The sequence below is a fragment of the Pelophylax lessonae genome (assembly GCF_965119305.1).
Source record: "Pelophylax lessonae genome assembly, chromosome: 4".
In the NCBI taxonomy this organism is placed as follows: Eukaryota; Metazoa; Chordata; class Amphibia; order Anura; family Ranidae; genus Pelophylax; species Pelophylax lessonae.
The window spans coordinates 670746455-670769874 of record NC_138771.1 but is presented as its reverse complement, the minus strand read 5'-3'; the positions used below and the strand labels follow the sequence as shown (position 1 = coordinate 670769874).

At 43.0% G+C, this 23420-nt stretch overlaps 2 protein-coding genes across 3 annotated transcripts in view; both read right to left on the bottom strand.

The window, feature by feature from the left end:
* The window catches only part of LOC309554229 (E3 ubiquitin/ISG15 ligase TRIM25-like), a gene marked incomplete at its 5' end in the record, with an annotated part of 201579 nt that overhangs the window by 63305 nt on the left and 114854 nt on the right, over window positions 1-23420 (bottom strand). The window lies entirely within an intron of this gene.
* The window catches only part of LOC309554199 (uncharacterized protein), a 116646-nt gene that overhangs the window by 10215 nt on the left and 83011 nt on the right, over window positions 1-23420 (bottom strand). Inside the window, exons 5-8 of the mRNA XM_082255833.1 lie at window positions 20784-21383; window positions 18338-18919; window positions 8897-9496; window positions 4491-5072 (exon numbers count right to left, since the gene is read on the bottom strand). Of these exons, the coding sequence (XP_082111959.1) occupies window positions 4491-5072; window positions 8897-9496; window positions 18338-18919; window positions 20784-21383 (2364 nt within the window). The remainder of the gene's footprint in view (window positions 1-4490; window positions 5073-8896; window positions 9497-18337; window positions 18920-20783; window positions 21384-23420) is intronic.

Sequence of the window (23420 nt, the reverse complement as noted above, 5' to 3'; positions counted from 1 at the left end):
GAACCCCAAACCTGGGCACACCAGCTACTCGAGGAAAATAGTGCTCAGATTCATGCAATGTCATCTTTCTTTGACGCAATGGCCCAGCTGTACCATGACTCCCTACGAACTGTCATGGCAGAAGCTGCACTCCATGCACTCCAGCAAGGCCGCAGAGCGGCTAAGGATTATGTCACGGACTTCACACGCTGGAGCGCGGATACCAAATGGAATGACGCAGCTCTGCGTCAACAGTTCCGCCTTGGATTGTCGAAGGGCCTTATCACCCAGATTGACCATCGGCTCAGCGAGCGTCGGTCAGAAAGATCTTTCCAGCAGTTTCTTCCTACATGGATGATGCCTAGTGCTCCCGTTCCTGCTCATCCTACGTTTACCACTTCATCTCCAGCCAGTTCAAGTACTATTAACCCTGCATCAGATGTCCCTGAACCCTTGCAACTCAAGTTAATGCACCCTTTGCTGTCTCATGAAGAGCGACAATGCCGCAGACTAGGCAACCTTTGTCTTTACTGAGGAGAAGCCGGCCACTATGTGCGGACCTGTACGATTAAGATGCGTAAGTGTCCACCTGTCTTCCTTGCTAACCTGTCAACTTTATCTGCTAATGCAACTCACCTAGCTCTCCCACTCTTGTTCCAGCTTCCGGAAGGAACTATCTCAGTTAATGCCATTATTGACTCTGGAGCATGCAGTTGTTTCATTGACCTAAACTTTGCAGCGAATTCCTCTGCGACCCAAGACTCAAGGACTTTCTGTCTACCTGGCAGATGGCTCATGTATTAGATCAGGACGAGTTACTCAGGAAACACCTCCTACCGTGATTATTCCTACTAAACATAAGGAGTTATTGAGCCTGGATGCCATCTCTTCTCCATTATTTCCCAGCATCTTGGGCCTACCTTCGCTTCAAGCCCATAACCCTCAGAATAATTGGAGTTCCGGAGAGGTCAGTTTCCAACCACGCTACTGTCAAAAACACTGCTTTTCTGAATTCCCTGACGCCTCATTAAATCTGTTATGCATAGACCCTGATCCTGAAATACACCAGTTGGTGCCTGAGGCCTATCATGGGTTTGTCGATGTTTTCAGCAAAAAGGGGGCTGACACTCTCCCTCCACATCGACCATATGACTGCCCGATTGAACTATTTCCCGAGGCCGAGATACCCTTCGGGCGAATATTTCCACTCTCTGAACCTGAGCAAGAGGCCTTAAAGGAATATGTTGATGAAAATCTAAAGAAGGGATTCATCCGCCCATCTACTTCTCCTGCAGGGGCGGGAATATTCTTTGTTACTAAGAAAGACCAGTCTCTGCAACCATGTGGGGATTACCGAGAATTAAATAAAATAATGGTTAAAAAACTCTATCCCCTTCCCCTCATGCCTGAATTATTTTCCAGAGATTAAGGTCTGCGACCATTTTTACCAAGTTGGACTAGCGAGGGGCGTATAACTTGGTCCGTATCCGCGAAGGAGATGAGTGGAAGACAGCCTTTCATACCAGATTCGGCCACTTCGAATATCTGGTCATGCCCTTCGGCCTGTGCAATGCCCCTGCCACCTTCCAGCACCTTATAAATGATGTGTTCAGAGACTTTCTGGATATCTTTGTAGTCGTGAACTTAGATGACATCTTGATTTTTTCTACGCCCCTTGACCTGCACCGAAGACATGTCAACCACATTTTGGGCTGGCTCCGCCAACATGGACTGTATGCTAAACCTGAGAAATGTGAATTCAAGCAGCAGAGCATCCAGTTTTTGGGGTTGTTTATTTCCGCAGCAGGAATTAAGATGGACCCCCAAAAGGTTGGACTGGCCTACATCTACAGAAAAGAAGGGGATACAACATTTTGTGGGGTTCGCAAACTTTTACCGGAGATTCATTAAAGGCTTCTCTGCTATCATTACCCCAATCACGCAACTGACCAAACAGAACCTGCGGTCCCGCCTGAGCCCTGATTGATTGTTAATGGTGCCTCCACGCATCTTCAAATGCATTCATTTTTGAAAAAGAGACAGGGACTTCTGCGCATTTCTTGTGTATAAGGCAGCCCATTGAAATGAATGAACTGCCTCACACGTGGCGCTAGAACGCGCCAGTGCTTGGTTGCACCTGTAGCTGTGAACCAAGCCAGGAACAGTTTTTTCTGTGTTTTTACACCTTTTTTCAGGTGTATTCAGGCCTGAACATTTCTGTTTTAACCATAAGAAAGCTAGTTGCTACAGTGCTGTGAAAAAGGATTTTTGCCCTTCCTGATTTTTTTTATTTTTTTGCATATTTGTCATACTTAAATGATTCAGATCATCAAACAAATTCTAATATTACACAAAGATAACCCGTGTAAATACAAAATGCCATTTTTAAATGATAAATTAATTTATTAAGTGAAAAAATCTGTCCAAACCTGCCCGTCCCTATGGTAATAAATAATTGCCCTCTAAACATAATAACTGGTTGGGCCACCCTTGACGGCAACAACTGCAATCAAGCATTTGCGATAAGTGGCAATGAGGAATTTTGGTGCACTCTTCTTTGCAGAATTGTTTAAATTCAGCCATGTTTTAGGGTTTTCCAGTATGAACAGCCTGTTTAAGGTCATGCCACAGCATCTCTATCGAATTTACTGTAAGTTGGGACTTTGACTAGGCCACTTCAAAACCTTCCTTTTGTTCTTTTTTTGAGCCACTAAGAGGTGGACTTGCTGGTATGTTTTGGATCATTGTCCTGCTGCACAAACTAAGTGCTCTTGAGGTCAGGAACTGATGGCCGGATATTCTCCTTCAGGATTTTCTAGTAGAGCACAGAATTCATGGTTGATGACAAAAAGTCCAGATCCTGAATCTGTAAAGCAGCCCCAGACCATCCCCCTACCACCACCACCATGTCTCATGGGATGATGTTCTGTTTATGAAATGCTGTGTTAGTTTTTACGCAAGATGTAATGGGACATACACCTTCCAAAATATTCAACTTTTGCTCCATCAGTCCACAAAATATTTACCCAAAAGTCTTGGGGATAATCCAGATGCCTTTTGGCAAAAGTGAGATGAGCCTTTGTGTTATTTTTGTTCAGCAGTGGCTTTGGCCTTGGAACTCTCCCATGGATGCCATTTTTGCCCAGTCTCTTTCTTATTGTTGAATCATGAACACTTACCTTACCTGGTGCAAGTGAGGCCTGCAGGTCTTTAGATGTTGTTCTGGGTTGTCCACCCGGATGAGTCGTCATTGTGCTCTTGAAGTAATATTAGTCATCCGGCTACTCCAGGGAAGGTTTTTCCACTGTTCTAAGTTTTCTCCATTTGTGGATAATGGCTCTCACCATGGTTCGCTGGAGTTCCAAAGCCTTAGAAATGGCTCTGTAACCCAGACTGATACATGTCAATGACTTTGTTTCTTATCTGTTCTTGAATTTCTTTAGAGTGTCACATGATGTGTTGCTTTTTTAGATCTTTTAGCGTGCTTCACTTTGTCAGACAGCTTCTGCTTAAGTAGCTTTGATTCAACAGGTCTAACAGTAATCAGGCCTGGTTGAGGCAAGTGAAATTTAACTCAGCTTTCCAAAAAAATATGGTCAATCACAGTTTATTCATGATTTTGGGGGGGATTTTTGTTTCCGGGTTACTGTGCTGCAAAAGGCGGCAAATTTGAAAATCGGCTGTATGCAAAAACGCAGTTTTTGGCGTTTTGCATACAGGGAAGTGTAGTGGAGGGGTCTAGGGTCTTTTAGACCCTCGATCCCTCCATAAAGTGTACCTGTCACACATATTGCTGTCACAAGGGATGTTTACATTGCTTGTGACAGCAATAAAAGTGATCAGATTTTTTTTTTTTTGAAAAACTGTAATAAAGTTAAAAAAATAAATAAAATAAATGGAAAAAAAAAAAAAATTCAACCGCCCCCGTCACCGTTAGCTCGCGCACAAAAAAAAACGTATACGCAAGTCAAGCCGCAAATGAAATCGCTGTTTAAACCACACATGTGAGGTATCGCCGCGATCGCCAGAGCGTGGGCAATAATTTTAAAAAAAGAGCTACACTCTAACTCTAAACTGGTAACCGTTAAATAAATTTAAAGCGTCGCAGATTGAGATCTCTATTGACCGTAGTTTGTCGTCATCCCACGGGGCAATTTTAAACCGTAACATGTTGGGTATCTATTTACTCGGCATGACATGTTCTTTCACAATATACAAAAAAAATGGGCTAACTTTACTGTTTAGTATTTTTTAAATGCAGTGAAATGTGATTTTTTTCAAAATTTTTTCAAAAAAATGGCGCTTTAAAGACCGCTGCGCAAATACCGCGTGACAAAAATTATTGCAACGACCGACATTTTATTCTCCAGAGTCTTTGCTAAAATAATATATATAATGTTTGGGGGTTCTAAGTAGTTTTCTAGGAAAAAATACTAGTTTTAACTTGTAAACAAAAAGTGTCCGAAATAGGGCTGGGGCTTAAGTGGTTAATAGACAGATGACAGACTTACGTTGGTGTTTAAGCTGGACAAGAACGTTCCCTTTGATTTCATAGTGTAGAGATAGCCAGTTAATGACATTTCCATGGAGGTCACCAGAGATGACTCTCTTAATGTCTTCTGGATTCAGTACATAATCCCACATGTGGACATCACCTATTAGGCCAACCAATGACTGAGAAGCATTAAACGAGCCTTGTTCCTGTCCCAGAACAATGCTGGCTTCAGCTGAGAGAGATGACCCTTTCATGGAGACTCCTTCCGGGTAGAGTTTCCCATTGACCCAAAGTTGGACCACTCCAGTGTCGGAGTCCCAGGTCACACATGTGTGTCTCAAAGACTCCGAGTCTGTCTGGAAACTAATGACTTCCTTATTTATATGTACAGAATAAGTGTCTGGAGGTTGTATGTAGATTAGAAAGGCCTTTTCCTCCCCGGGAGTAGCAAGAGAGAAGAGCATATAGGAGCGTGAAAGATCCGAATAAGAGCGTAGACAGACGCTGACTTTCTGCAATGGCCTTGTGATTGTAGGTCTTAGAATGACATGAGATGTGTTGGCTTCCTGGGGGAAGACGAAGACTTTGCCCTCCATGTCTAGGGGAGAAGATAGACAAAGATCATTACTGCTTCATATCAAAGCTTTAGATGATTAACAATAAACTCAGAATGTATTTATAGACGCTAAAATCCAAAATATAAAAACAATTGGATACTCTCATATATTTCAGAGAAATCAGTATATTCCATTTTATTTTGTTTCTAAATATTTGGTTTGGATTCAGAAATGAATGTGCATTGGCCCATTCATCTTCCAAGAGAGCCAATGAGGGGTTTGACTTCCCTCCAAAATTTTTGTTCATATTTTAATAAAAGTGGAGGTCTCACATGTAGAAGTTTGGGAGTCCTAACACTATCACATTCATGAATGTATTATTAAAGCTGAACTCTAGAAATTCCGCTCCTTTGTAAAAAGTAAAGGCACACTATGAGTTAGTCCAACATGACATCTACTTGACTTATCTCTATTAATTATATTGGGCAGCTTTATAGTACTCCCGAAAGACAACTATCACTGTAGTTCTGGGAGCCTGACACTGATGCTTCAGATCTCAGCATCTTCAACAGTAGAATCACATGCAGCTGTTATTCCTACCCCTCCACTCCTCCTGCCCACCCATATGGAAGAAAAATGTATTTCCAATATATTTAGGGAAAAAATATTTTGAAATATATTGAATATGGCCAAAATTGTAGCATTTCAAATATATTTCCAATATATTTGGGAAAAATAAAAAATGTTTTTTTTTAAATATATTTTAAATATATATTTTTCTTCCATGTGGGCAATCACAGAAGCCTGTGTATTATGTGAACTCATTCATAAAACACAAAGGTTTCTCTGAATGAGCCACAGAAGGTAGGGGTGGGCATAGCTGCTCTATGTGCTTCTCTCCCCTCTAACAGTTCTGGGTTGTTCAGTCTATTCCCTGGCAGAGCCATAAAGCTGTCAGATTTAAATAATAGAGATAAGTTCAGGAGATGGCATGCACCTAATTGGAATTAAAGGAGTTGTAAAGGCATAAATTGCATTATATGCCTTAAGATAAAATAAAACCTTCTGTGTGCAGCCCCCCTAATACTTATCTAAGCCCATCTCGATCCTGCTATGTTGCATGAGACTCAGCTGCCCGTGAATTTCCCTCCTGAATGGCTGAGTCACAGCAGCAGGCTCCATTGGCTCCCACTGCTGTCAAGTCTGTGAGCCAATGAGGAGAGAGAGGGGGTGCGGCCGAGCCACGGCTCCATGTCTGAATGGAATGGAGAATTCGGATGCGGTGGTTACCCTGGAGATTGCCAACATCCCTGGCTATAGCAAAAAGATCCCCTGGGGATGGGACTTTGGATGGCAAAGACCAGAGCTTGAGTAGATTTTAACAGATTTTATTAGTACAATATTTGACATTCATGAAAAATATGTGAAAATCGTTGTGTACATAAATAACAAACATTAGGTGATTAAAAACAAGTGGCCAAATGATACATCACAGATAAGAATGACTGGGATTTCTTGGAGCGAAGGGACCGCAGAGCAGCGGCTTGGCTCGGGTGTCCCCAAAGCAAGCTGCTTTCTGTGGGGGCACTCGTCAGGTGGGAGGGGCCAAGACCACCAGCGAGGGACCTGAGAAGAGGAGGATCTGGGCTGCTCTGTGCAAAACCATTACAGAGCAGGTAAGAATAACATGTTTTAACCGGTTGCCGACCGCCGCACGACTATATACTGCGGCGGTCAGCCCCGGCCAGGCAGAGTGACGTATCAATACGTCACTCGCCTGTCACTGACTTGCGAGCCTATTGCGGGCGGGCGCGCGCCCGCCGAGGCGCGCGCCCGCCGCGGCTCGTTCACAGACAAGTCAGTGCGTGTGACCGGCAGACTCGATGTCCGCCAGTCACACTACGATCGCTCCTGTGAAGGGAGAAAGACAGAGCAGCTTGTGTAAACAAGCTGCCTGTCAGTTCTCCCTGTGTAAAAGTGAAGATCTGACCGTTCTACTATGTAGAACTGTTGATCTTTGCTTTTACACCAATAGCAATGTCCCTGCACAGTTAGAAGCACGCCCCTAGGACACACTTAACCCCTCCCTGTCCAATAAAGTTAACCCCTTCCCTGCCAGTGTCATTTTTGCATATATATAGCACTGATTACTGCAGTAATGTCACTGGTACCCCCAAAAGTGTCAAAAATGTCAGTCAAGGGTCCGATCTGTCCGCCGCAATGTCGCAGTACCGAAAAAAAATCGCAGATCACCGCCATTACGCGTTAAAAAAAAAACACCAAAAATGACAAAAATCTTTCCCTTTGTTAGTAAACGCGATAACTTTTGCACAAACCAATCAAAATACGCTTTTTGCGATTTTTTTTACCAAACATAGGTAGCATAAAACAAATTGGCCGAAAAATGTTAAAAAATTTTGATTTTTACATTTTTTTGGGGGGAATTTCATATAAAAAAATGTGAAAAATATTGTTATTTTTGCAAAATTTACGCTCTTTTTTTGTTTATAGCGCGTGATCAAAAAATCGCACAGGTGATCAAATACCACCAAAATAAAGCTCTGTTTGTGGGAAAAAAAGGACGTCAAATTCGTTTAGGTACAGCGTCGCAAGACTGCGCAATTGTCCGTTAAAGTCACGCAGCAAAAAAATCGCAAAAAAACCCCTGGTCCTTTAGCAGCCAAATCCTCCGGGGCTTAAGTGGTTAATATCACTTTAACTCATAGTGTGCCTTCACTTTTTACAAAGTGGCTAAATTCCTGGAAATCAGTTTTAATAATGATATCAGTGCATTTCATTTGTATGCTAATGCTTGCAGGTTCCCCTATAACATCAAAGGACAATTGTACCTTTGATAGTAACTCCTTTAATCTTCTAGATTTCATCCATTGTTTTTCTACCACTGATGGAGTTTTAGAACAAGGAACAGACACAGAAAGAATGGAGTTGGGATTAGAGATTATATGTATCCTATGTTGTATCATGTATTACCATGATATTGTTTCAAGTAAAGAAAAGGATTTTAGCAAAATGATAAAATCACAAGAAAGAACTTTTTTTTACTAAATTTTAGCCCTGAGAAAAACTTTCCTCATTAGGAATCTAGGTTACAACTTTCGGATGTTCTAGTTACTCCATGAGAATATCGATTCCTTGTCATGGGATTTTTACTTATAATTGTCATTATCACCTCTCATTGCTGATGTGCAAGACAAATAAATCACCATTTTTAGAGTTATTCTGTACCTAAAATTGGAGGATATTAATAATTAAAGTGTATATACAGTAGATATTTTACCCATTTCTGCAAGGGCGTATGTACCCCGCATTTTGCTGTGTGGGTAAGTGGATGGTTCTATACACATAATTTTTGTGTCTACATGTATATATACCCATACTCCATATCTATACACAGGCATGTCCTGATTTTTTGCAGACTAGTGGGGTTCCCCCTGTGGATGAGATGATGTGATGTGCATATGTACAATTTTCAATATAATACTGTTGTTACTCTTATTTGTATATTTTTATAGATATCCAAGTGGTGATTGTATGGTTGTGTAGAAATTTCCCTGAAGAAGGAATTCTCTAAAAAAAACATGTTGAACATACACACCAGTTTCAAGAACCTCTGATTTGTATCCATCACCAGGATATGTATATTGAATGTTTTGTGTCAATATGCTCTCCATTTTTTATATATGTGATTTGTAAAAGTTTTTAAATAGTCTAATAAATGTTAAATTTTACATACTCTTCTCATACGTCTTTTACTACATTTACTACTCCAACCCCATCCACTCAAATTCCCCAGGGACATTGTTTTTTGTTTCTCTATATACAGTAGATAAGATGGAAGACTTACGCAAAGTTACAGGCTGAAGAAGAACGTCCCCCTTCATTTCATAGAGTAGAGAATTCCAATTAATGACATTTCCATGGTGATCACCAGATAGGACCTTCTGGATGTCTTCTGGAGTCAGGACATAATCCCACATGTGGACGTCGCTAATTTCACCAACCAATGACTGAGAAGCATCAAACCCTCCACCATAAGGACCTTGGTCCTGCCCCAGAATAATGCTGCTTTTAGCCATAATAGAAGACTGGCCCCCAATATATCCTTTGGTGGAGATCTTCCCATTCACCCAAAGTTGGACCTCCCCTCTTTTTGAGTCCCAGGTCACACAGGTGTGGCTCCAGTCTGCTGGGTCTGAGTCTCTCTTGAAAACACCGCTTTCATTGTTTATGTATATAGTGTAGGTGGTTGGAGCCTCGAACCTGATTAGAAAAGTATTTCCGTGTGTTGGAGGAGCTAAAGTGAAGAGAGAATACTGGCGTGAAAGTTCACTGTAGGTACGAAGGCAGACGCTGACTTCTTGCAATGGTTTTATATTTGAAGGTCTTAGAATGACATGAGCTGTGTTGGTTTCTTTGGGGAACACAAACATTTTACCCTTCAAGTCTAGGGAAGAAAACAGACAAAACTCATTACTGATACTTATCAAAGCTTAGATGATAAACAACAAAATCAGAATTTATTTATAGATGATAGAATCCAAATGAAATATAATTAGATACTCGTTTATCTCAGAAAATCTTTACATTTCTTTTTATTTTCTGTATAGAGATGTCATTTTCAGATCCAGTATAGTGTATGAAAAGAAAACAAATGTGTTTTGGCAGCTTACATTTTCCATCTTCTCATTTAATAATATTTATAATAATAATCAATAATAATTACATATCATAATAATAATACTTATTATTATTATTATTCATATCTCCAAAAGTTCAGTTAACATTTTATTAAAGACCTCATTTGTAAAGTATAGGAATGCTAACACTATCAGGTACTGTATATAAACCGGCACCACATTCATTCAAGTGATTCTAAACTCTAAAAGGTGTTTTTTTTTCTTTTTTTTTTGTCATTAAGTTTATATTAATTTTACCATATTAAAAAAAAAAAAAAAATTTGCTCGGCTGGCCACTCCTGGGAAGGTTCATTACTAGAGTTGAGCGGACACCTGGATGTCCATGTTCGGCGGGTTCGGCCGAACTTGAAAAAAAAGTCTGGGTCCGTGTCCCGGACTTTTTCCGAACTTTACCCGGACACCGAACCCCATTGAAGTTGACCCGAACTTTCAGGCACTAAAATGACTCTAAAACACCAATGGAAAGGGCTAGAGTGCTGCAAATGGCAGCAAAACGTAGTTAAGAGCATGGCAAGTGCTCTGCAAACAAATGTGGATAGGGAAATAACTTAAAACAACAAAAAAAACTGAAAAATAAAGCAATGTTCTTCATCTGTGAAGGACGAGGCCCATATGGAGTAGGAGGGAGGTTGAGGTGGTGGTGGATGTGGCGGTGTCATAGGCGTGCGCACAGGGTGTGCCTGGTGTACCTGGGCACACCCTAATCACCTAGGGCACATTAGCATTATCGCTCTGTTTGCCAGTGAGGAGATGGGAAAGATCTCCCTCGGACCTGCTCTGCCATAAGAGAAATGCCACACACTTCTATTTCACTTTGCCAGCAGGGAGAGTAATGTACCGGGGCCATATACATGTAGGCAAACACATGCATGTGTATTTAAACTTTGGGGTGCACACCCTAATGCAATAGGCTGCGCACACCTATGGGCGGTGTAGGTGGAAGCGGCGGTGGAGGAGGACGAGGTAGCCAACACTGCTTTTTTTCAGTCATTTTAAATGAGGGTACACCCCAAAAGAGTGAGAAAGATCAAAAATAGAACAATGGCTGGGTAAGGTCGGTATCCATCTCTATTCTGCACAAGGTACGGAAACGTCCTGTGGGATCCATGCCTGGTTCATTTTAATGAACGTGAGCTTGTCCACATTGTCTCTGGACAGGCGGCTGCGCTTGTCTGTGATAAGGCCCCCAGCCGTGCTAAATACACGTTCAGATAATACACTGGCTGCAGGGCATGCCAGCACCTCCAAGGCGTAAAGGGCAAGCTCAGGCCATGTGCCCAATTTGGAGACCCAGAAGTTGAAGGGGGCAGACCCGTCATTCACTACATGTAGGCGTGTGCACACATACTGATCCACCATGTTGGTGAAATGCTGCCTCCTGCTAAGACGTCCATATGAGCTGCTGGTGCTGCTGTTTGTTGTGGCGTGCTGACAAAGCTTTTCCACATTTCGGCCATGCTAACCCTGCCTTCTGAGGTGCTGGCGGTGCCCTGGTTGCGTTGGCGACCTCTTCCTCCTCCTCCTCCTCTGCCTTGGCCTTGTGCTTCCACTGTGGCCCCGCTGTCAGGTGGGAATACCAGCAGCATCGCGTCTACCAGCGTGCGCTTGTACTCGCGCATCTTGCGATCGCGCTCCAGTGAGTGAATTAAGGACGGTACGTTGTCCTTGTAACGGGGATCCAGCAGCGTGGCCACCCAGTAATCAGCACAAGTTAGAATGTTGGCAACTCGGCGGTCGTTGTGGAGACACTGCAGCATGTAATCGCTCATGTGTGCCAGGCTGCCCAGAGGCAACGAAAGGCTGTCCTCTGTGGGAGGTGTATCGTCTGTGTCCTCTGTATCCCCCCAGCCACGCACCAGTGATGGCCATGAGCTGGCCTGGGTGCCACCCTGCTGTGAACATGGTTCCATCTCCTCCTCCATCTCCTCCTCCTCATCCTCCAGAACTATGCCCCTGCTGGACAATTGTGTCCCTGGCGTTTGTGGGTGCAGGAACCCACCCTCGGAGCCACTTGCGAATGACTGCCCAGAAAGCCTTGGAAATGTTACCTCTTCATCCTCCTCCTCCTCATCCTGTGCCACATCCTCTTCCATCATTGCCCGAATCGTTTTTTGAAGGAGGCATAGAAGTGGGATAGATAAGCTGACAACGGCGTCATCGGCACTGGCCATGTTGGTGGAGTACTCAAAACAGCGCAACAAGGCACACAGGTCTCGCATGGAGGCCCAGTTATTGGTGGTAAAGTGGTGCTGTTCCGCAGAGCGACTCATGCGTGCGTGCTGCAGCTGAAACTCAACTATGGCCTGCTGCTGCTCGCACAGTCTTTCCAGCATGTGCAAGGTGGAGTTCCACCTTGTGGGCATGTCACATATGAGGCGGTGAGCGGGAAGGCCGAAGTTACGCTGCAGCACTGACAGGCGAGCAGCAGCAGGGTGAGAACGCCGAAAGTGCGCACAGACGGCCCGCACTTTCTGCAGCAGCTCTGACATATCGGGGTAATTTTTAAGGAACCTCTGCACCACCAAATTCAGCACTTGCGCCAGGCAAGGGATGTGCATCAAACCGGCTAGGCCCAGAGCTGCTATGAGATTTCGCCCATTATCGCACACCACCAGGCCGGGCTTGAGGCTCGCTGGCAGCAACCACTCATTTGTCTGCTGTTCCATGCTCCTCCACAACTCCTGCGCGGTGTGTGGTTTTTCCCCCAAACTGGCAAGTTTTAAAACTGCCTGCTGTCGTTTACCCCTGGCTTTGCTGAAGTTGGTGGTGAAGGTGTTACGCTGACCGGATGAGGAGGCGGTAGAGGATGAGGAAGCGGAGTAGGAGGAGTTAGGAACAGGAGGCAAACTGAAGCGCCCTGCAATCCTCGGTGGTGGAAGGACATGCGCCAAATTGCTATCAGCCTCAGGCCCATCCGCCACTGCATTTACCCAGTGTGCCGTTAGGGAGATATAACGCCCCTGACCGTGCTTACTGGTCCACGTATCGGTAGTTAGGTGGACCTTGCCACAGATGGCGTTGCGCAGTGCACACCTGATTTTTTCCCCCACTTGGTTGTGCAGGGAAGGGATGGCTTGCCTGGAAAAGTAGTGGCGGCCGGGCACGACGTACTGTGGGACAGCCACCGACATAAGGCTTTTAAAACTGTGCATCTCCACCAGACGGAATGACAGCATTTCAAAGGCCAAGAATTTTGAAATGCTGGCATTCAGGGCCAGAGATCGCGGGTGGGTAGGGGGGTACTTCCTCTTCCTCTGAAGTGTTTGGGAGATGGAAAGCTGAACGCTTCCACAGGACATTGTGGAGATGGTTGGTGACCCAGGTGGTGGTGTTGCTGACAGATCGTCTGTTTGCGGGGTGACAGGTGCCGGTATCACTACAGAGGTGGATGGAGAGGCCGAGACTGCAGCAGAAGAGGAAGCAGGAGGAGCCAGAGACCTTTCTTGGTTTTGAAGGTGTCTACTCCACTGCAGCTCATGCTTTGCACTTAGATGCCTGATCATGCAGGTTGTGCTCAGGTTGAGAAGGTTTATGCCTCGCTTCAAGCTCTGATTGCACAGGGTGCAAACCACTCGTGTCCTGTCATCAGCACATTTTCTGAAGAACTTCCACACTAGAGAACTCCTTTGAGCTGGCTTTGGTGCGCTCGTTCCCTTGCTGCGTTGGGCAGTAGCAGGCGTAGTGTCTAGGGCACGGCTGCTCCGCTTCTGCACCCTGCTCCCTCTTCTGCTGTGCTGGTGGCTCTGTGTGACAACCGCCTCTTCCTCCAAACTACTCAGGTCACCTGCATGACCTTCATTCCATGTGGGGTCGAGGACCTCATCGTCCTCCACATCATCTTCCACCCAGTCTTCACCCCTGCCCTCCTTGTCAGTCTCCACAATTCTGAGTGCCGCAGCAGTTGGCACCTGCGTTTCGTCATCATCGGAGACGTGCTGCGATGGTCCTTCCATGTACTCATCTTGAGAAATAAGTGGTTGGGCATCGCTGCACTCAATCTCCTCCACTTCTGGGGCAGGGCTAGGTGGATGGCCCTGGGAAACCCTGCTGACAGAGTCATCAAAAAGAAGAGGCTGCTGCATGACTTGGGGCTCAGACTGCTTGCCTGATTTGCAAGGGGATGAGGTGAAAGACGGTTGGACATCGGCTGCAGGTGCCAACTCTGACCTTTCTGCAGTAGACTGGGTGGGAGACAATGTGAAGGAACTGGAGGCACTGTCAGCAGCAAACCAATCTACTATCGCCTCTACTTGTTCTGGCCTCATCACTTCTAGAGGCGCATGATGCCCTACCAAATACTGCTTCAGGTTCTGTCGCCTACTCACACTTGAGGAAGGTGTTTCACTTGTGCGTGTAGCTGGCACAGATCCACCACGTCCTCTCCTTGCAACAGGAGCTCTACCAGCAGCACCACAACCCAGGCTACGGCCCCTATTTGACGGTCTCCTCATATTTCTGTAATTTATGATCTTGCCCTAGAAAGGTGTTTATTGAATAGCGGAACAAAACAACAACAGTATCGCACGGGTGTATTTCTCAGTCAAATATGCAAACTATGCCGCAATTTAATTTTTTTACCCCAAAAGGGTGTTTATTAAATAGCGGAATAGAAAAACAGTATACAAATACAACGGGTGTATCTCGCAGTCAAATATGCAAAGTATGACGCAAATTTAATTTTTTTCACCCCAAAAGGTTGTATATTGAATAGCGGAATAGAAAAAAGGATATAAAACGGTGTATCTCACACGTACAAACACAGACTAGGCCCCAATTACAATTTTTTGTACCCTAAAGGCAGGATGAGGAAGAGGAGTGGGAGGAGTTCGGAACAGGAGGCAAACTGAAGCGCCCTGCAATCCTTGACGGTGGAAGGAGATGCGCCAAACAAATTTAAAAAGGTGTATCTCACATGTACCGATACAGACTATGCCGTAATTTAATTTTTTACACTCAAACAGGGTGTATATTGAATAGCGGAATAGAAAAAAATTTTACAAAACGGTGTATATCACACGTACAAACACAGACTAGGCCCCGATTACAATTTTTTGTACCCTAAAGGCAGGATGAGGATGAGGAGTAGGAGGAGGTCCGAACAGGAGGCAAACTGAAGCACCGGTGGAAGATGCGCCCCAAAAATTTGGAAGGTGTATCTCACACGTACCGATACAGACTATTCCGCAATTTAATTGTTTTTACCCCAAGGGTGTAGATTGAATAGCGGAATAGAAAATATGATATCAAAAGGTGTATGTATCTCACACGTACAGACCCAGACTAGGCCCCGATTACTATTTTTTGAACCCCAAAGGCAGGATGAGGAGTAGGAGGAGTTCGAAACAGGCAGGAGGCAAACTGAAGCACCCTGCAATCCTTGGCAGTATGAGATGCGCCCCAAAAATTGGAAAGGTGTATCTCACACGTACCGATACAGACTATCCCGCAATTTAATTGTTTTTACCCCAAGGGTGTAGATTGAATAGCGGAATAGAAAATATGATATCAAAAGGTGTATGTATCTCACACGTACAGACCCAGACTAGGCCCCGGTTACTATTTTTTGTACCCCAAAGGCAGGATAAGGAGTAGGAGGAGTTCGAAACAGGCAGGAGGCAAACTGAAGCACCCTGCAATCCTCGGCGGTATAAGATGCGCCACCCAAAAATTGGAAAGGTGTATCTCACACGTACCGATACAGACTATCCCGCAATTTAATTGTTTTTACCCCAAGGGTGTAGATTGAATAGCGGAATAGAAAATATGATATCAAAAGGTGTATGTATCTCACACGTACAGACCCAGACTAGGCCCCGATTACTATTTTTTGTACCCCAAAGGCAGGATAAGGAGTAGGAGGAGTTCGAAACAGGCAGGAGGCAAACTGAAGCACCCTGCAATCCTCGGCGGTATGAGATGCGCCCCAAAAATTTGAAAGGTGTATCTCACACGTACCGATACAGACTATCCCGCAATTTAATTGTTTTTACCCCAAGGGTGTAGATTGAATAGCGGAATAGAAAATATGATATCAAAAGGTGTATGTATCTCACACGTACAGACCCAGACTAGGCCCCGATTACTATTTTTTGTACCCCAAAGGCAGGATGAGGAGTAGGAGGAGTTCGCAACAGGCAGGAGGCAAACTGAAGCACCCTGCAATCCTCGGCGGTATGAGATGCGCCCCAAAAATTGGAAAGGTGTATCTCACACGTACTGATACAGACTATCCCGCAATTTCATTGTTTTTACCCCAAGGGTGTAGATTGAATAGCGGAATAGAAAATATGATATCAAAAGGTGTATGTATCTCACACGTACAGACCCAGACTAGGCCCGATTACTATTTTTTGTACCCCAAAGGCAGGATAAGGAGTAGGAGGAGTTCGGAACAGGCAGGAGGCAAACTGAAGCACCCTGCAATCCTTGGCAGTATGAGATGCGCCCCAAAAATTGGAAAGGTGTATCTCACACGTACCGATACAGACTATCCCGCAATTTAATTGTTTTTACCACAAAGGTTGTAGATTGAATAGCGGAATAGAAAATATGATATAAAATTGGTGATTTTTCAATAGCACATGTGAACACAGCAGTGTCTTATATCAGTCAGCTCTGCTGCAGGCTAGGAACGGAAAAAAAAAAAGAAAAATCCCCTTTAAGTTTGTAATTTTTAAATAGATTAGTACAGACCATGCCACAATTTAATTTTTTTAACCCAAAAGGGTGTATATTGAATAGTGGAATAGAAAAAAAGTGTATACATTTTAAAATCACTAAATTATAGCACATGTGAACACAGCAGTGTATTATCACAGTCAGCAGCACTGAAGGAAAAACGCTGCACACAACTGACTGATAAAAAATATTTTTTTCTCCCTCCTCCTCAGCGGGCAAAAAGATTGTGTTCACTGCACCACCCCACACACAGCAAAATCGATGTAGAACACTGACCCTGCCTATTCTCCAGCCTCGCCCTAAAATGATCGATAAGATCGGTCACTGGCAATACAAACCCCCCACACAGCAAAATCGATGTAGAACACTGACCCTGCCTATTCTCCAGCCTCGCCCTAAAATGCCCTAATAACTCGCCCTGCCTGCACTCCGACCTGACCCTGAATTCTTTTCGGACACAATACAATTTTTCACTGTCTGTCCCTAATCAGCAGCCAGCACGTATGATGTGTGCTCTCTCCCTAAACTACAGCAGAATGAAGCAGCGCGCTGGGTCTCGAACTTATAAAGACATGGTCACATGCTTCAGATGGCCAATCACAGCTACTAATACATTAGTAGGCATGGCTGGGATGGCTTAATGCACACCAGTTAAAACGCTTGTTGATTGGCTGTTGAAAGCCCGCCATTAAAAGCGCCCCATTACATACAAACCCGGAAATAAAATGACCGAACACGGATTTTAAACCCGAACATACAGTAAAGTTTTTGGGTCCGTGTTCGGGTAACAAAAATCCAATTATTCGGTACGAACACGAATAATACAGTCCGTGTTCGCTCAACACTATTCATTACTTTTCTAAGTTTTCTCCAATTGTGGATAATGGCTCTCGTTTGGTTCGCTGGACTCCCAAAGCCTTAGAAATTGCTTTGTAATCCAGACTGATACGTGTCAATGGCTTTGTTTCTTATCAGTTCTTGAATCTATTTAGATTGCGGCATGATGTGTTGCTTTTTTAGATCTTTTAGCGCGCTTCACTTTATCAGACAGGTTCTGTTTAAGTGATTTCTTGAATTAACAGGTCTGGCAGTAATCAGGCCTGGGTGAGGCAAGTGAAATTTAACTCCGCTTTCTAAAAAAATATGGTCAGTCACAGTTTATTCCTGATTTGGGGGGGGGGGGGGGGGATTACTTTTACACGTAGGGCTGGGCAGGTTTGGACAGCTTTTTTTCCTTAATAAATGAAATCATCATTTAAAAACTGCACTTTGTATTTGTTTAGGTTTTCTTTCTGTAATATTAAAATTTGTTTGTCTAGATCACTTAAGTGTGTCAAATATAGAAAAAAAGGAAGAAGGCAAATACCCTTTCACAGCACTGTAGTGGGAGGAGATGGTTGTTTAGGCATTTTTATACTCTCCCATTGAAGTCTATGGTGCTACAATTTCTCCATTCTGCATCAGATATACCCTTTTGAGTGTCAGGGATGGAGCTTCAGTCCCCTTAGGGCTCATATATACACAGGCACCCTTAGACTTCGGCTGTTGAGTGTTTTTGAGCTTTAAGTTTCAAGTTGTGATTCTGGCAAACTTAAGGCAACGTGGATCCTGGACCTCATCCCTATGTATAGTTCAATATAATGTGTTCACTTTAAAAGAAAAATTGTAAACGGATTATGAAATCACAAAAAAAAAGTTTTTACGATTAAGAATCTCATTCACAATTTTCCATTCTTCTAATTACTCCATGAGAACATTGGATCTTTGTTGGGTGATATTTCACTTATATTTGTCACCTCTCATTATTTATGGACATGAGGGATATACGATCATTTTCAATGTAATTATATACTGACAGTTGGAGAATCGTATTAATTAAAAAGATGTATATAGATGGATGACAGACTTACGTTGGTGTTTAGGCTGGACAAGAACGTCCCCTTTGATTTCATAGTGTAGAGATAGCCAGTTAATGACATTTCCATGGAGGTCACCAGAGATGACCTTCTTGATGTCTTCTGGAGTCAGTACATAATCCCACATGTGGACATCACCTATTTCACCAACCAACAACTGAGTAGGATTAAAAGAGCCTTTTTCCTGTCCCAGAACAATGCTGGCTTCAGCTGAGATAGACAACCCTTTCATGGAGACTCCTTCCGGGTAGAGTTTCCCATTGGCCCAAAGTTGGACCACTCCAGTGTCGGAGTCCCAGGTCACACAGGTGTTCCTCAAAGACTCTGAGTCTGTCTTAAAACTGGTGACTTCCTTATTTATATGTACAGAATAAGTGTCTGGAGGTTGTATGTAGATTAGGAAGGCCTTTTCCTCCCCGGGAGTAGCAAGAGAGAAGAGCGTATAGGAGCGTGAAAGATCCGAATAAGAGCGTAGACAGACGCTGACTTTCTGCAATGGCCTTGTGATTGTAGGTCTTAGAATGACATGAGATGTTTTGGCTTCCTGGGGGAAGACGAAGACTCTGCCCTCCATGTCTAGGGAAGAAGATAGACAAAGATCATTACTGCTTCATATCAAAGCTTTAGATGATTAACAATAAACTCTGAATGTATTTATAGATGCTAAAATCCAAAATGTAAAAACAATTGGATACTCTCATATATTTCCGAGAGATCAGTATATTCCATTTTATTTTGTTTCTAAATATTTGGTTTAGATTCAGAAATGAATGTCCATCAGCCCATTCATCTTCAAAGAAAGCCAATGAGGGGTTTGACTTCCCTCCAAAATTTTTGTTCATATTTTAATAAAAGTGGAGGTCTCACATGTAGAAGTTTGGGAGTCCTAACACTATCACATTCATGAATGTATTATTAAAGCTGAACTCTAGAAATTCAGCTCCTTTGTAAAAAGTAAAGGCACACTATGAGTTAGTCCAACATGACATCTACTTGACTTATCTCTATTAATTATATTGGACAGCTTTAAGGTACTCCCGATAGACAACTATCCTCGTAGTTCTGGGAACCTGACACTGATGCTTCAGATCTCAGCATCTTCAACAGTAGAATCACATGCAGCTGTTATTCCTACCCCTCCACTCCTCCTGCCCAATCACAGAAGCCTGTGTATTATGTGAACTCATTCAAAAAACACAAAGGTTTCTCTGAATGAGCCACAGAAGGTAGGGGTGGGCATAGCTGCTCTGTGTGCTTCTCTCCCCTCTAACAGTTCTGGGTTGCTCAGTCTATTCCCTGGCAGAGCCACAAAGCTGTCAGATTTAAATAATAGAGATAAGTTCAGGAGATGGCATGCACCTAATTGGAATTAAAGGAGTTGTAAAGGCAGAAGTTGCATTATATGCATTAAGATAAATTAAAACCTTCTAAGTGCAGCAGCACCCCTCAGCCCTCATAATACTTTTCTGAGCCCATTTCAATCCTGCTATGTTGCATGAGACTTAGCTGTCCGTGAATTTCCCTCCTGATTAGCTGAGACACAGCAGCAGGCACCATTGACTCCCACTGCTGTCATTCAAAGTCTGTGAGCCAATGAGGAGAGAGAGGGGGTGGGGCAGAGCCACTGCTCCGTGTCTGAATGGACACACAGAGCAGCGGCTTGGCTCAGGTGTCCCCATAGCATGGTGTTTGCTGTGGGGGCACTCGTCAGGTGGGAGGGGCCAAGACCGCCAGCGAGGGACCAGAGAAGAGGAGGATCTGGGCTGCTCTGTGCAAAACCATTACAGAGCAGGTAAGAATAACATGTTTGTTATTTTTTAATTTAAAAAAACAGAGACTTTAATATCACTTTAACTCATAGTGTGCCTTCACTTTTTACAAAGTGGCTAAATTCCTGAAAATCAGCTGTAATAATGATATCAGTGCATTTCATTAGTATGCTAATGCTTGCAGGTTCCCCTATAACATCAAAGGACAATTGTAGCTTTGATAGTAACTCCTTTAATCTTCTAGATTTCATCCATTGTTTTTCTACCACTGATGGAGTTTTAGAACAAGGAACAGACACAGAAAGAATGGAGTTGGTATAGAGATGATATGTATCCTATGTTGTATCATTTATTACCATGATATTCTTTCAAGTTAAGAAAAGGATTTTAGCAAAATGATAAAATCACAAGATAAAACATTTTTTACAAAAGTGTAGCCCTGAGAAAAACTCTCCTCATAAGGAATGTAGGTTACAACTTTCGGATGTTCTAGTTACTCCATGAGAACATCGATTCCTTGTCATGGGATTTTTACTTATAATTGTCATTATCACCTCTCGTTGCTGATGTGCAAGACAAATAAATCACCATTTTTAGAGTTATTCTGTACCTAAAATTGGAGGATATTAATAATTAAAGTGTATATACAGTAGATAAGATGGCAGACTTACGCAAAGTTACAGGCTGAAGAAGAACGTCCCCCTTTATTTCATAGAGTAGAGAATTCCAATTAATGACATTTCCATGGTGATCACCAGATAGGACCTTCTGGATGTCTTCTGGAGTCAGGACATAATCCCACATGTGGACATCACTTATTTCACCAACCAGTGACTGAGAAGCATCAAACCCTCCACCATAAGGACCTTGGTCCTGCCCGAGAATAATGCTGCTCATAGTCACAATAGAAGACTGGCCCTGAATATATCCTTTGGCGGAGATCTTCCCATTCACCCAAAGTTGGACCTCCCCTCTTTTTGAGTCCCAGGTCACACAGGTGTGGCTCCAGTCTGGTGGGTCTGAGTCTCTCTTGAAAACACTGCTTCCTTGGTTTATGTATACAGTGTAGGTGGTAGGAGCCTGGAACCTGATTAGAAAAGTATTTCCGTGTGTTGGAGGAGCTAAAGTGAAGAGAGAATACTGGCGTGAAAGTTCACTGTAGGAACGTAGGCAGACGCTGACTTCTCGCAATGGTTTTATATTTGAAGGCCTTAGAATGACATGAGCTGTGTTGGTTTCTTTGGGGAAGACGAACATTTTACCCTTCAAGTCTAGGGAAGAAAACAGACAAAACTCATTACTGATACTTATCAAAGCTTAGATGATAAACAACAAAATCAGCATTTATTTATAGATGATAGAATCCAAATGAAATATAATTAGATACACTCATATCTCAGAAAATCTTTACATTTCTTTTTATTTTCTGTATAGAGATGTCATTTTCAGATCCAGTATAGTGTATGAAAAGAAAACAAATGTGCTTTGGGTAGCTTATATTTTCCATGTTCTCATTTAATAATATTTCTAATAATAATCAATAATAATTACATATCATAATAATAATACTTATTATTATTATTATTCATATCTCCAAAAGTTCAGCTGACATTTTAATTAAAGACCTCATTTGTAAAGTATAGGAATTCTAACACTATCAGGAACTGTATATAAACTGGCACCACATTCATTCAAGTGGTTCTAAACTCTAAGACTCCATGTACACGGGACGTTGTTAAAAGTCCCTTTGAATGCTGGAATTTTTAGGAGGTTTGAAACGTCTGTTCGGTCGCGTTTGTACCCGCGTTTAGCGGCGCTTGTGGGCGTTTGCGTTTAGAACCGTTCCTAGAGGTCAAAAAAAATGATTCCCCTTTAAAATGGAAAAACGCGAACGCTAAACACGGGTCAGCGCGTTCAGACGCGTTCGGACGCGTTTGAAACGCCGGGAAACACACGTTCGAACGCAAATAATTGAGTTCTAAAAAAAGTCCCTGAACGCAACTGCCTGCAAACGACTGTAAACGACCTGGTGTACATGGACAGATAAGATAAAATGTAAATGGGTTCAGGGGCTTCTGAAAAAAACGCCCAACTGCTCCTAAACGGCCATTTCCAGCGTCCCGTGTACATGGACCCTAAAAGGTGTTTTTTTTTTTTGCCATTAAGTTTATATTCATTTTAACATATAAAAAAAAATCAAAATTTTGTCGGCTGGCCACTCCTGGGAATGTTCATTACTGTTCTAAGTTTTCTCCAATTGTGGATAATGGCTCTTGTTTGGTTCGCTGGATTCCCAAAGCCTTAATCCTCGTACACACGCAACAAATTTCCGCCGACCGGTCGTCTGTCTTTTGTCCAGAGTGGTGTCTGTTGGTTGGAATGTGCTCTAGACTGCACACAAATTTTCCCGCAGGACAGAATTCTACTTCAGAAGTGATGTCATGTGTTGGATTGCTTTCTTTGTGTTCTTTCATCTCTGAGCATGCCTAGTCTTGCTCATAAGATTTTTCCCCATCGAAATCTGTACTAATGAGATGAAAATTGGACATGTTTTGATGGTCGACAAAAATTATATAGCCTGCACACCAGGATTTTTTCGGCCGAAAAGTCGGAGTCGGTTGTCGGAAGCATCATACTAACAAGCCGAAAATCGGCAGATCGGTCGTCGGACGAAAATTCCCGGCCGAATTTCGACTCGTGTGTACGGGGCTTTAGAAATAGCTTTTAACCCAGACTGATACATGTCAATGGCTTTGTTTCTTATCTGTTCTTGAATTTATTTAGATTGCAGCATGATTTGTTGCTTTTTTTTTAGATCTTTTAGCGTGCTTCACTTTATCAGACAGTTTCTGTTTAAGCGATTTCTTGAATTAACAGGTCTGGCAGTAATCAGGCTTGGGTGTGGCAAGGGAATTTTAACTCAGCTTTCCAAAAAAAAATATGGTCAATCGCAGTTCATTCATGATTTAGCGGGGGGGGGGGGCAATTATTTTTACACGTAGGGCTAGGCAGGTTTGGTCAGCTTTTTTTCCCTTAATAAATGAAATCATAATTTAAAAACTGCACTTTGTACTTGTTTAGGTTATCTTTCTGTATTATTAAAATTTGTTTGATGATCTGGATAATTTATGTGTATCAAATATAAAAAATAAAAAAAAAGGAAGGAGGCAAATACCCTTTCACAGCACTATAGTGGGAGATGGTTGTTTAGGCATTTTTATACTCTCCCATTGAAGTCTATGGTGCTACAATTTCTCCATTCTGCTTCAGATATACCCTTTTGAGTGTCAGGGATGGAGCTGCAGTCC